At 41.1% G+C, this 13,936-nt stretch overlaps 1 protein-coding gene across 5 annotated transcripts in view; it reads right to left on the bottom strand.

Annotated features, from left to right (window-relative positions):
- utrn (utrophin) overlaps positions 1-13,936 on the bottom strand; it is a 196,126-nt gene that overhangs the window by 32,088 nt on the left and 150,102 nt on the right. For all 5 annotated transcript variants that reach the window (XM_086264203.1, XM_086264200.1, XM_086264201.1 and 2 more), the window contains 5 exons: positions 12,915-13,116; positions 12,273-12,358; positions 10,725-10,882; positions 5,805-5,971; positions 2,636-2,747 (listed from right to left, as the gene is read on the bottom strand). In XM_086264203.1, coding sequence (XP_086120329.1) covers positions 2,636-2,747; positions 5,805-5,971; positions 10,725-10,882; positions 12,273-12,358; positions 12,915-13,116 — 725 coding nt within the window. The remainder of the gene's footprint in view (positions 1-2,635; positions 2,748-5,804; positions 5,972-10,724; positions 10,883-12,272; positions 12,359-12,914; positions 13,117-13,936) is intronic.

The following is a 13,936-nucleotide window of genomic DNA, read 5'->3' on the forward strand; positions in this document are numbered from 1 at the left end:
TTAATATTTTCAAAAGCATAAAACTGAAACACAATTTGGTTCGAGCATGGGGAGACACACAAGTATAATTACATATCATGCTGATGGTTTTTTGTGTTTGTTTGTTTTTTTGAGGGAAATAAAGAAAAAAACAATTAAAAAAAGTCTGACTTTTACTACACAGGTGCAGATAAAGCTACGCTGAACTGTGAGATTTAAAATGAGGCAATAAGGTGATCCACAACTTATTATTTTGTCAGAGATCTATATCTCTCAGGTTGAAACAGCAAGATCTGGGTGATTTCCTCTCAGTCCTCACTGTGCTGAGGTTCAATAAAGCTCTGTGGAGATGGATATGTAGCGTTTATGAACCTGGAGTTGAGTTTTGGGGCTTTACACGGGGATTTGAGTCAAAACTTTCAAAGTTTCTCTTCGTGATCTTTTATTGATCTGGCTGTAAGCTTTACGTCAGTGTTTGAGCAAAACACAGCTTCACCATGTTGTGTTGTTCTTGTACTTAGCCCCATCCACTCTTTCTTTCTCCTCACACATTTCCCTTGCTGAAAAACCTGTGGATACTATGCTGCTGTCACATCCTTTCAGACACATGCACGCAAACTGAAAGTTGCAGCTGTTATAGCAGACACGAGTCTGAATACTCTGGCTGACAACTTAAAATATTCATTTAATCTTTGTTTTTTGTTTTGTTATTGCACTTTTCAGGCTGCTGTCATGAAAAGAGATCTCTGCAACACTGATTACTGTCCCTCTGGCAAGATCTGCCATCATATCTCTTGCATGAGCGTGGCCCCCTTGAGTTCACAATCATATCTAAGTCTGTCTTGTTCCACTGCATGGGTTGTTGGGCAACCCGTGAAGTACCTCCCTTCGCTTTGGCTCCAACAGAGGTAGAGGTGGATATCCACAGATCAATCTTAGTCAATTATCTTTGCTGTATTTGATTTGCATTTCATTTACATGTGTGCAAATGGCCGAGAAAGACCTCAATAAAATCTCCTTTGATGTTAAGAAAAAATAAGAAAAGTGAAAAGGGAAAAAGCCTCCCCCCCCCCATTTTTATTTTCAGTGAAGGGAATCAGTAACCTCTTGAGTGATTACCTGGTAGCTGAGTACTAATAATTAACCAACAGATTAAGTGTTTGTTGCTGCAGCACAGCTGAATGTAAAAAAATTAAATAAAATAATGTTTTTTCAAAGTCAAGTCTGTCAGGCAGCTGCTGGGCATTTTAACTCAGGGAAGAGTGATCACTGCTCCCTACAGCTACTCCTCCAAAGTCAATATCTATCCCATTTAGGAAATTGAAAAAGCTAATTAAAAGACAGAAATGAGAAATGTCGAGAGAAACTCGAGTCACTCAAAGTATGACGTTAAGCAATACTGAAAAGAGTCAGCCCACAAGTGTTAGATCCTAATTGAGGAGAAGAGCAACGTTCAATTTTGCCAAGCTCCCGTTTTTCCAATATTCATCTCTAGCTGTGAAGTGAAATATTTTTGGCTTGGAAGGATAAAAATATAACCTTGAGTATTCTACCATTTGTATGTTCGGAATTAAGCCAGGGGTGTTTCGGGAGGGCTGATTGAGAAACAAGACAAAGGAATTTAACAGCATGTGAGGCGACAAGAAATTCTGCAGTTGACAGAACCTAGTTTAAAGGGAAAAAAAGAGGTTAGTTAAAGCCTAGATGCTTCAGATTCACTAAATGTGTCGTCAGTATAACGTGATGTGAACAAGTCTGTTTGTGTTTTGATTCGGGCTGTTTCTAATCTACGTTACATCCGATACGTTTGCCTCTTGTTGTGCCCTCTGATACACGCAGTTTCTGATTTCTCTGTAAAATGCCAACCACCTTCAGCACGTTGGGTGACTGCCAAGGTATTATGCACATTAAATGCTGTCTGTCAGTTTCATTAGAAAATTCATACACTAAATACTTACCAGTAACTTCCATTAATCATGCTACGTTACCATTCTCATCATGTATATGCGGTATCATATAAAGATTTAGGAACTGATGCATTTTCATACTTTTTAACTCTAGACTCCTCCTGCCCTAAACCCTACCCAATACTTTAGAAGTGAACCTATCCTGAGTCTACAGCTTGATCTATCACAATTTCTCACTGAGGCTGCTGTGAACGTCAGAGAGAAACTCCCAGCAAAGTTCAAAAAAATTTCCTCCCAGAAGAGTGCAGTCTACTTTAGCTGCAGATGAATGCAAATGACTTTCAAACAATGCACGTTTAATAAATAACTCTGGTTGAACCCAGACAAAGAAAACCAGAGAGTAAGACATGACTAGAAGATTAAAATAACAGCATGCATTAAGTGCAAAGAAATTGGAAATGAAAATATGTATGAATGTGCTGCTGTAATACTTCGGATTTCCCTTAACGGGTATTAAAAAAAGGACATGAATATTCAAGGAGTGGGAAGAGTGTGAGTCAGTGATTTATGACATCAGGCACGGAACGGTTTTAATGAAAGATGGGTTAGGAGGTAACCAAAGCCTGAAGTCTGTCTGAACCCCGAATTCGTGTGCTTTCATTAAATGGATGAGTGGAATGTGTGAGCATGTGGAAAAGAGATATGAGATGAGTTAGTGAGCAACGTCTGTGTGTGTGTTACTTTCTTACCGGTGTGCAGTACTCCACCATTGGGTAGTTAAGCTTGTGACCCTTGGCGGTGCGCCCAGAAAAGAAGCAGCTCTGACACACGTCGTAGTTGAAATGCTTCAGACTGCGATACCTAGAGACAGAGAGAGGGCGAGGTGAAAAGTGAGATAAGTTGAGATGGGACGGTGTGTGTGTGTGTGTGTGTCACTTTCATGTCTTCAGGATGTGTTTCTGGGTGTGTGGGCACATATACACCACTACAACACGACTCCTCTCCAGGCTACTCCGGAGTCACCTGGAGAGCTGCTGTTTTCCAGAGTCACTCCATCAACCTTTGCTGCATGAATATGTTTATGTGCACACAAAAGTACATTCACGTGCACATACACACACACACACACAAAATGTGCTGACAGAGCGACAGACAGTTGGATTTTCACCAAAGCACAACAATGTGACAACAACTGTTGGGATGTTGTCCTCAGCAGCAGCTGTAGCCAGAAGGCCATTTAACAGCTAAATTGAGACAGGAGCCATTCAGACATAATAGCTTAAGTCTTTTATCTTTCTCTCCTTTCCAGCTCTCCCAAGGTTAGCTGACTGATGAGCTACGAAAGAGAGCTATATATCAAAGGATGCAACAGTGCGCATGACACCTCCAAGTCAAATTTGCCATTATGTACTGACACATAGCATATTACTGTTAAGGGGATGGGGGTGGGGTTTGAGTCACCTTCACTTAGAAGGTGTTGAGATGGCCCTCATTTAATTCGCCAACTTTAGGTAACCAGCAAACTTGTATTGTTTGGTGATCTCCTTTTTGCTATTGATCAATGTAGGATCAACTCAAGCGGTGGAAACCCCCCCCCCCCCACAAAAACCCAACAGCAACAGCAGCCTTGGTGATAACTGATTAGCGTTTAGCATTATTGCCTCTTCAGTTACGTACTGGTAATTTTAAGCCCATGCTCTTGGTTGTAAATGTTCCTTGAATGGCCGATTAATGGCTCAGTCTCAAAACATTAACCTCCTAGGACCTGGCGTCCACATATGTGGACATCACATTTTGGGTTATTTAGACCAAAATACTCAATTTTGGGCCTGATATCCACTTACGAGGACATTATACTGCTACTGTTCTATCAGAATTTTAAACAAATATCCTCATATGTGGCTCTTATTTTTCATAAAAACTAAAATAATCTGGTAATTCTTTGTTTTTACATTCATCGGGCCCCAATATGCCCAAATATCAAAGAGAAATTAAAAATGCATGCCGTGGAAGAGTTCGGGTCTTAGGAGGTTAAAGTAGGACGGTAACCTCCTTCAAATTAGGGGGGAAAAAAAGACTGCATTTAGGTTTTTGCAACTGCCGACTTATTCCAAGTAGTTGCAGTGACTGGCTGGTCGGACAGATGTTGGGGGTTTTGCACTTTGGATTGAAGGATATTGCACAGGTCACCCTAGTGGGAGACAAATTGTCTCCAAACTCAGTCCAGCTCAGTGGCTAATCACTCAAAGACAGCGTGGCAAAGGTTCCCAAGTAACTGACATCTAAATTATAAACACACATTACAAACAGAGCACAACTCTGTCGCTTGCAGATAAACTGCTGTCCTGCAGCAACTTTGTCACTAATTGTGGAATTTCGGCTTTAATCCATGAAGTTCCGCCTGGTCTCTGTATGCAGGTAATTAATGTAAATTTCTGTGTTTGTAGACAGGAATAAATCTGTAATTTTCACAGGTTTATCTAAGTTAATTGCCGTTTTTTTGTTGTTGTTTTCTTTCTTTGGGGGGGGGGGGGGGGTGTTCTGTTAATACCTTTGGTATTAAGGTTGTTATCAAGTTGTTATCTTCTTTTTGGGGAAAAAGAAAAGTACTTAGAAAACCAATGTGAATAACTATTTTCCACTTAACCACAAATATATTAATTTAATCAAACCATCCATCTACCATCCATCAGTGTGTGAATGGGTGGATGACAGGTTGTGTAAAGCGCTTTGGGGTCCTTAGGGACTAGAAAAGCGCTATACAAATACAGGCCATTTACCATTTACCATCTATAAACTCTAATTAGTTTACGATTCATTCCGATTCTTATTATTACATTTTGAATTTTTAGCCCCACAAAATATGTAAAGCCTTTGGGCTCCCAAGGATTTTGCTGTAACAAAGTGTGATGACTGCTGTCAGAATCAACAGTGCAAGAAAAAAAAATACATGCAAAGTACCAAGAGTGCAAATACGACTCAGTGGCATATAACCTATCTCACTAATTTGCAGAATTGAGTTAACATACACCCAGTCAAATCAAACGTATATGTCGACCCTCCTCATCCGAGGCTAATTTTAAACCTACTGATATTCTGAAGAACATGAAAAGTACTTGAAACCCAGTTGGTGCCATGTCTCAAGACCACACAAAATGCCTGCTATGCATTTTTCCTCCCCTTTCATTCCTGCTCCCTGCCTTTCCTTCCCACTATCGCGCTCTCTCATCGATCAATGACACAACTTGGGAGATGTGTGCTTCATCAAATGCCTGAGCGTATTTCTCTTTCTGCTGGCAAAGCAAGGTATCCGAAGGAGGCAATCCTGCCACCTAACCTTACTTAGAAAGGTGGGGTTATTACCATCTCCGGCCACACAAAAAGCATTTCCATCATGCTGGCCAGTGGAAAACCTGAATTTTGTTTTGAAATAAATAAACCTGTTGATCTTTCGCTACCTGTGATTACTCAGTAAGAGCAGTAGCCAAATAAAAGACAGGCAATATTTACAGCACGTGTTTGTGTGTGTCAGTACTGCACAGGATCACTGCCAGTTGTTAGCTGGGTGATCAGCTGTTTAAAATTTTTGAGAATCTGGTGGTGAGCTACCTGTTTGTGTGCTACCTGTTTGTGTGTATGAGGATGTCATTTTGTTTGTGAGTACTTGTGCAAGCTCCACTGCAAACCTCCGGATGGTATTTAGTCAGTGGTGTATCAGCTGCTGACATTTAGATAAATGCCTGCCCTCCAGAGCAGACCTGCCCTTTATGCTCAACCAGGAGAAAACAATGCAGAACACTTCTAGATTTGCTGTGTGTGTGTGGAGCCTGTTACAAGTTGCAGACTTTATCACCTTTATTTATTTGGCATGTTACGCAAATGCCGACCTGAATGCTAAATAGGAATATGTGTATTTACCTGAAGCCAACAATAGGACACTCCTTGCAGATGTTACACTTGGCCTGATGTTTCGCCGTTTCTGCAGCAGCCACTCTGTGCAGGACAGGAAGCCAAACCATGGACTGAGGCTCCAGACGCATCCAGTCAATGAACTCTCTGGGCTTTAGCTCCACCTTATTGTTTACCTGGACATTTAAAAAAACAAGGGGGCAGGATTAAGAATTAGGCTTTTAAATCAAAGGTTTATCAATCATATGATTTACAGTTCAATAAAGGTTCAGCAATGAGAGCTGATAAAATATAAAAGGCACTCTCTGCAGCATGGGAGAAAAACACGCAGACCAGAAATAACTAACAGGCAATAACTTCTGACTTGTTACCAAACACGCAATAAAGACGCAGACAAATTTAAGATGACCGTACATATTAAAGTGATGAGTCCCTGCGGCTCGTTAAGGCCTTGAATTGTGAACCAAGACTAAATAACTTTTATGAGCTCTTTATTCATGTTTATTGGTTGAAATATCTTACAGTAAACAATGATTGAGTTTAACACCCTCTCTGCCCTACATACCCCATAGTTGCACTGTTAGATAACAGCATTGTTGCTCTGTGCAGATACCTTTGAAAAATGCTCTTAAACTCCTACTCATAAGTGCTGCTTTATACTTTTGGGGGTGTAACGTGTACAGTGCTATGCATGAAAACTGCAGAGTAAACAGTCTGCTCATCTCCTGTTTCAATAACTTAAGTTCTTTATTAGCTTAAAAGAACTTAATCAAATGTTTTAAATGATTCCAACAAGTGCCGTAATCCAACACAGGAATGTTCACAACATGTTTTTCAGCTGGATCTTTGCTCATCTGCAGAAAATAATGAACCCAATGGAAAAGTCAACACATGAAGCAAAGCTTTGACATGGCTGCTATTACTGCAAAACAAATCAAAGGCAACCTTTCCATCATGCCTGACACACAAAAGGGCAGCAAAGGGCAGAATGCATTTGCAACAAGAAGAGCAAACAATCAAAAGGAATAACATTAGTAAATGTCTTTGTGTGTTTCCTCCTGATCCCTTTTCAAGGCGGCATCTCGACTTCATTTACATATACTTCTGAAAATAAATTCCAGCTCAAATTTAAACCAAAGAAATCCTGTTCTGGCTGGACTCTCAATGTAAGCAGTGTCAGGATGTCTTTACCTTCTTTCAAAGCTTTTGTTTTACTGAACAGAATATATATATTTTTTTTACTTCTACTCAAATCAAAGTCAGGTTTCTAAGCTTTTTTTCCTTCACCATCCCAAAGTTTAAACTAACAAAATAAAGGTATTGTGGAACAGTAACACTTAATTTAAAATTATCTGTGGAACAGATAGAAAAAGGATAAATTTCAACAAACAAAAAGCCAAATATCCCCGTTTTCTGCTTCAAATGCCAATCTAAAAGGGAAATATTTGCACTGTTTATAGGAGTGTGGTGACAGAGAAAAACCCTATCCTTCCTGACTCTTGTAAATATGTCTGCGGGCCTTAAAACCCCTTAATATTATCTAAATATGTGGTTGATAACCTTTAAAGGGAAAACAGCTGAATACTTAGCTCACTGATCAAAGACAGGACATATTGACATGTGGCATCATTGATTTTATCAATCAAAACTGCCTTCAAATTATCCCAAAAAGCCATGGTGTACTCATTTACTCTCAGCCTTTCCCATTTATCCTAACTGTGTCATAAATGCAGACGACGATACTGTAAATCAGCAAATATCTACACTGGATATTGGTGAAGCTCTAGTTTAAATGCATTGTATCGGTGGCTCTTTTTACTCAATTATAATCTTGTAAATAATAACATGCTCCATGTAACATATATATCATTAACTGCAGGTAATCAAAGAAAGCTATATTTTGGTATTCTTTATGAAACTCTGGTTTTACACTGACATTGTCTTTAAAGTACTAAAGTGAGGTTTAACTTTAAAAAAAATTAACCTTGGGTTTGGTAACTGTTAATGTTTCTGAGGCAGGTTTGGGTTTTTTGGGGGTTTTTTTAATTGAAGGCAGCTTTTAAGATTCAGATTCATAAATGAGAACACATCCAATTAATTCCTCACCTTTATGACTTCTCAAATGGTCTTTAACGCTCCTCCACTCTTTCATTTGATCTTCCCATGCACCACCTCTCCATCTCTCCTTTCCCATACATTAGTCTGATCTGCGCCTTCTCTCCCTCCTACTTACCATCTAACGGCAGAATTATAGCACTTACAGATTAATTGCTGGGTGTCTCGAAGGATGACTAGATAGATGGACGGATGGATAAATGAAGGAGAGTAACAAAGGAATGGCGAAAGAGGCTATATTTATGGCGGCGCAACTCATTTATCACAGACCCCATTAAAGGAAATGGAATAAGCGACTGCCCTGTCACTGATGGGGCTGACTGACACACAGGTGGCATGGGGCTTTGCTCGTCCATGTGTATGCATGTGTAAATAAAAGAGAGAGTGTGAGAGTTTATGTCTGCCTGGTTTCCACTTGCCAACCCGGCTGGATGATTGAATGATTAATGAGCAACTGGACTACAGCTGGCACAGCAATTCACGACCAAGTTTGTGAGCAATTTATGTCCATATAAGCTAGTGTGTGCACTCATGCATGTATATATCTCCTTGTGGATATGTGCGTATTATTATGACATCAAGGCGAGGCAGCAAGGTGTTTGCCTCTTTGCAATATTTCGAGAAGAAAACAGAGGGAGAGATAAAGTTTAAAACTGCCTCCCTCTGCTATTTTGGGAGGCGCGCGGCAGGAAATCAGTGAAATTTATAGCTTCCTAATTTTAATGTTTGGCTCCCATTTATGACCACCGAAGCACGAGCCAGGGGGAGGAAGAGTGAGAGGAATGAAACAGTGATTCTGGGGGGGATAAGGACATCATTAAATGCCAGTAATGTCCAGAGGTAAACTCGCATAAAATGGTTAGCTGACTGCAGTAAAACACTAGAGGACAGCCAGCAGAGCACCGGAGGCCATTTGAGGCTTTGTGGTTGGTTAGCAGAGCTCAAACACTCAAGTACTTTTCTCAGGATCTGGTGTTAGGTGGCTGGAGAAGGTGAAAAAAGCTCAGATGCTCGATGATAATCAGCCTTTGGAAGATGCACTGAATAATAATGTCATATAGCACACCCCACTGATAAAGCAGCCATGGAAGGAGAAGATGATATCAAGAAGGCCCTGAGTTAATGTGGTTATCCCAGCTGGACATTTGTCAAAGCTAAGAAGGCACCCAAAGAATGCTCCAGGCCATTCAGGAGACATGGACAACTGCTGCCTTAGCGAAAACCTATAGAGATCCTGTATGTGTCAGGAGTATCGGAATAAGCTGAGACGCATTTCCTCTAAACACTGTGGACTCTGTGGCTTTTAAACCCCACGCTGTGCCAAAAATTGGCCCACCCCAAATATCCGATCACCCGGCACAAACAGAGTAATATAGTGCACGCTGTTAAGTGCCAGGAGGACTGGATGATTTATACATCGGGGAAACCAAACAACCTCTGGCTAAGTGGACGGCACAACACAGAAGAGCTACCTCGTCAGGCCAGGACTCTGCAGTCTATTTACACCTACAGGCCAGTGCACACTCTTTCAATGATGAGGATGTACACATCCTGGACAGGGAGGAACGCTGGTTTGAGTGGGGAGTCAAGGGGCCTAAGGGTACATCTTTCACCATCCTAAAATGCTGTGATTGCAGCCATTCCCCAACTCTCTGTGAATGGTACTCATGGCCATTGATCAGTGGTCATGACAATGTGCATTTTAATGATCAAGAAACTGACCTTACAGCCCATTGTTCATTCAGTGGGCTACTTTCCCTCGTTGTGCAAAGGTAGTTTCTTGCACTGAAAACGCTACGTCAAGATGAACGGAATCAACTTTTTTTGGCAGCGCTTTTTAAGCTCATACCTTTCAGCTTTTTTAGATTCTGTAGCAGAAAGCTGAATCAAAAGAGTGTCAAAGCAGTGTCCACGCAAGAAATCTTTGTTGGATAATTGGAAAATCAGACTTTTCTTTTACAAGTATTCACAAGCAGTGACAGATAGCAGAGACAAAATGTGCTTGTGACAAACAAGAAGATGTCTCTTAAGATAGAAATAAATATGATACGGTGGAGTAGGTTCAAGAGGAAGACATGAATAATATATTAACAGAAAAATCCCCAGGGATCGATTGCCTAATCGGCGTTATGAGTTATATAAAAATATAAAGCATAACATGAACCCTGTAGCTAACAGGACATATATTATCTTAAGAAGAGATTTAAAGCTTCTGCTTACGCATGAGCACCAGACTACCAGTTAACTGTACACAATATGTGTACATATTGTGTACAGCAATAAAGAGGTCATTTTGAGTCGACTAGTTTTGGGCTCATTTTGTCCTAGCATTTCTATTCTATCTGCCCAGCACACATTTTCAAACCTTTATTTTAATTAGTCATTAATATGCCATCTGATTTCCCCCACCAGTTAAGCAATCACAATTTCACATTCAGACTGTTTTTGTCAAACGAAACAGAACAAAAACAAAGCAAAACAAGAAAATCATTTTCAGCTTATGTATTAGAGGTAAAACCAGTGAAATCAATAGTTTAAACACGGAGAAAAATCACTGATTAATCAGATTGAGGTTATAGATTTGTTACAAACAAAAACCCTGAACTTGTTATTCATTAACATGTGGGGAAAAAAAGAATTTAAATGGAATTTAAATGGATTTCCCCCCCATGCTTATAATCCATCCAGTGGTAAGAACACTAAAAGACTATGGCATGAACAGCTTATGTGCTTCTGTATTCTTCAGATGTGTGTAGGTGTACACTAATGTGATGTGTTAAATGCACATGTTTGTGTGTTTCTGTGTGAACATACATGCTGGAAGCAGCTGCGAACACTGGGTTCAATGTTGGAGCCTCCAAAGGCAGCCACCTCGCCCAGCTGTCTTGGGATCTGGATGGCTTCATGAAGCAGCAGTCCAAGCTGCCGCTGGTCGCACGTGTCACCTGCTGACGCCACCTGGCTGAAGAGGTCTGCAGAGAGAGGACAGGGAGGAGCGGTGAGGTAAAAGAGAAGGAATAAGGGAGAAAGTTAGAGCATGTGGGTGATATTTAAAATAAAAATAAGTATAAATAGAAAAGATGTAGAGAAGGAAAGAGTGACAATATAGCAGAGAGTGGGAGGGAAAAGCGTTAGTGTATATGTGGGTGAGAGGGAGGACAAAAAGAATCAGAGAACAGATGCATTTAGTTTTTCCACAGCAGGCTTTTTTTCTCTAATCTTTCCCTCCCCGTCTCCATCTTTCCATCCCTTCTCACGGAGATTGACAAAGCTCCGTACTGGATATGGATGCCTGCCCAATGACACACTATCTAAGCTACTCTGCATGTTGGCAACACCCCCCCAGATGAGGTTACGAAACATCGCTGGAGCACATGCACAAAATGAGCAAAGAAGGCAGAGAGTGTAATCCAGAGAAAAAGAGGAGAGGAAAAAACAGAGGGCATGACAGGTCTTTCTGCTCCGCTTGCCACTGTCTTTGATCTCTCTATGAAGCCTGGTCCTGATGCCAGCTCCTGCCATGACTGTGTGTGGGTGTTCATGGATTGCACATGCAAAAAAAAAAAGAGAGACAGCAATTACATGTCTCTGACCCCATCCCCCCCCCACGTACACATCTCTTATGAAATCAGTCCAGTACAGATATACATCTGACATTTGCAACTGTCAAAAATGGGTGTCAAATAACAGGACACCTAGTTAGGTGCGTGCGCAATGCAGTGCAGCTATCTGCAAGGGACTGACAGTCAATGAGACCCTAAAAGAGTAAAGGAGGAAGGACGCAATCAACCATGCTAGATACCCTTCTCAGGCTAATAGAAACTGCCAGTGGAACGAATAGGCTCAGGGATGGAGTCCATGCCATGGGAAGAGAAAAGGAGGCGAAAGAGTAAGAAAGGAAAGAGGATGGAAGCAAGACTAAGTAAGACAGGACAAAAGATAAAGTGGAACTGTTAGATGGATGAACAGTGGCGTGAGCAGTGACAGCAAAGGAAGACAGGGAGCGAGAGAGAGAGAGAGAGAGAGAGATAAAGCAGCAAAAACAAAGAGCAGGAAGCTAGGATGACATTCTCCTCCCAGTGCAGCAAGCCTATATTCACGCTCCCTAATCCTAAAAAATAAGGGAGAATAGAAAATTAAATAAAGAACAAGAGAAACGCGGAGGAGGTCTCTCATCCAATTAGACGACCCGATTTCTAACTCCTCTCCGTCTCGAGTTTGATTAATACTGCTGGGAGTACAGCCATCGTGCAGCAGTATCACTTGAAATCGGAGACAGGCTGGTCTCTTATGAAAGGGACGGGAGTGAGTTTAGATGCACGTGTACAGAATCAAACGTCACACCAACTCGCTGACACTTACATTTGTATTTCTCCTCCAGGTGTCCCTTGGAGAGAGAGAGCAGGCCGATCTTCATAGACAGTACCCGGATCTTCCCACTGCGACCACTGCAGACAGCACCACGGAGACACCAAGCAGACAGTGAAAATTAGTTACATTTACTGTTGCTGTGTGTTTCTGAGTATACATTCAATTTAAGTGTAGCGAGATCATTTCAGATTTGAATTACATGCAACAACAGAGACATAAAACCATTATGTGCCTGGAAAGGAAAGGATTGCGTGCAGGACGTTGTGAGTTGTTTGTGCTTTTTTCCCCTGAATGCGCACAAATGGTATTTAGAGTGCGGAGATGGTTGGTTTACAGTGTATGAGTGCACACATGATTATGCAGAGAGTACTGTATGTTCTGGCGAGAGCAGATTATATTGACACATGAAATTTGCTCCTAAATTAGCCCAATGCGTAACACGCCCACTGAGGCACTTGCCGACTTATGCATATGACATGATGACAGCATGAATATGTGCATTGTTGACATGACAGCTCCTTTAATGCAGTCTAATTTTAAACAAGTGCATCATTCATGTGCATGCAACAGCATGAAGTAGTAAGCATTGCTACAAATATGTACGGCAACATGTATCGCAGAGGGCATACGTACGTGTCATAAACATTAAGCAGCCAGTTGAGACACATGTCAACGCAGAGAGGCACGTTAACCAGGTCTTTGTGCTCCTGTTCCAGGCCGTCGTAGATAGAGGTTAGGCAGTTGATGACGTCGGGAACGGTAAGCAGCTGATTGTTATTGGTGAGTTTATGCTGCTCAAAGGTGTTCTGGGCAACGCTGAGGTCCAGCAAGTCCACTGCAGATGAATGGGGCGGTCGAGATATAGAAGGAGAGAAACAGCGAGGAGAAGGAGGCGGGAGGAAAATGGAAGAAAGGGACAAAGAAACACAGGACCATTAGTAACCTTTCCAGCTTGCTCACTGAGCTTTCAGCAGCTGCTCTGATTTTTTCAACAAATGTCAAGATATCAGAAAAGGACAAGGAGCTGAAAATGGCACAGGCTACTTATAGAAGAACGTCTAAACTACAGACTTGACTGATATTTGATCAAAATAGGTTCATAAAAAAAAAATAAGTGCAGGGGTAGGCCAGAATTACAGACAGAAAATAGACGGATCCATTGAGGAGAAATGTGAACTAAAAAAAGACAAACGAGGAACAGAGATGAAATGAATCAGACAGAGCAGTCTCTCTGGAGTCTTGGCTCTAGAATGACAAAAACAAAAATGTAACCATATTTTTTATATAGAATTTCAATTATGCCTCCATCATACTGTCCCCTTCACTTACGCATCTGAAGCGCAAGAGAGATGGCAAAAAAGACGGAAAATCGAACGGAAGAGGATAATTGAATAAAAAAGCCAGCGCATTGAGACAAAGTACCTAAAATATAAATAAATACAACAGAAGCTGCTGTATTTATAGTGCTTGAGCATGAACTCCCCATCATAGGAGGCCTTTAACTGTAACAGTGCAGTACTTCTTTTAGAATAAGGAAATATAAAAGCACTCATAGAGCGTAACGCCTCTCGAAGGACAAGGGTTATACTAAAAATCTGTTCTATGATGTTTTAATTAGACTATGATGACGTCAGCCTATTTTCATTACAATATAC

This window comes from Aulonocara sp. 'chitande type north' Nkhata Bay, linkage group LG15 (assembly GCF_057382095.1).
Source record: "Aulonocara sp. 'chitande type north' Nkhata Bay isolate Kocher_YH1m ecotype deep benthic linkage group LG15, A_spYH_male_GT1.1, whole genome shotgun sequence".
NCBI classification, from domain to species: domain Eukaryota; kingdom Metazoa; phylum Chordata; class Actinopteri; order Cichliformes; family Cichlidae; genus Aulonocara; species Aulonocara sp. 'chitande type north' Nkhata Bay.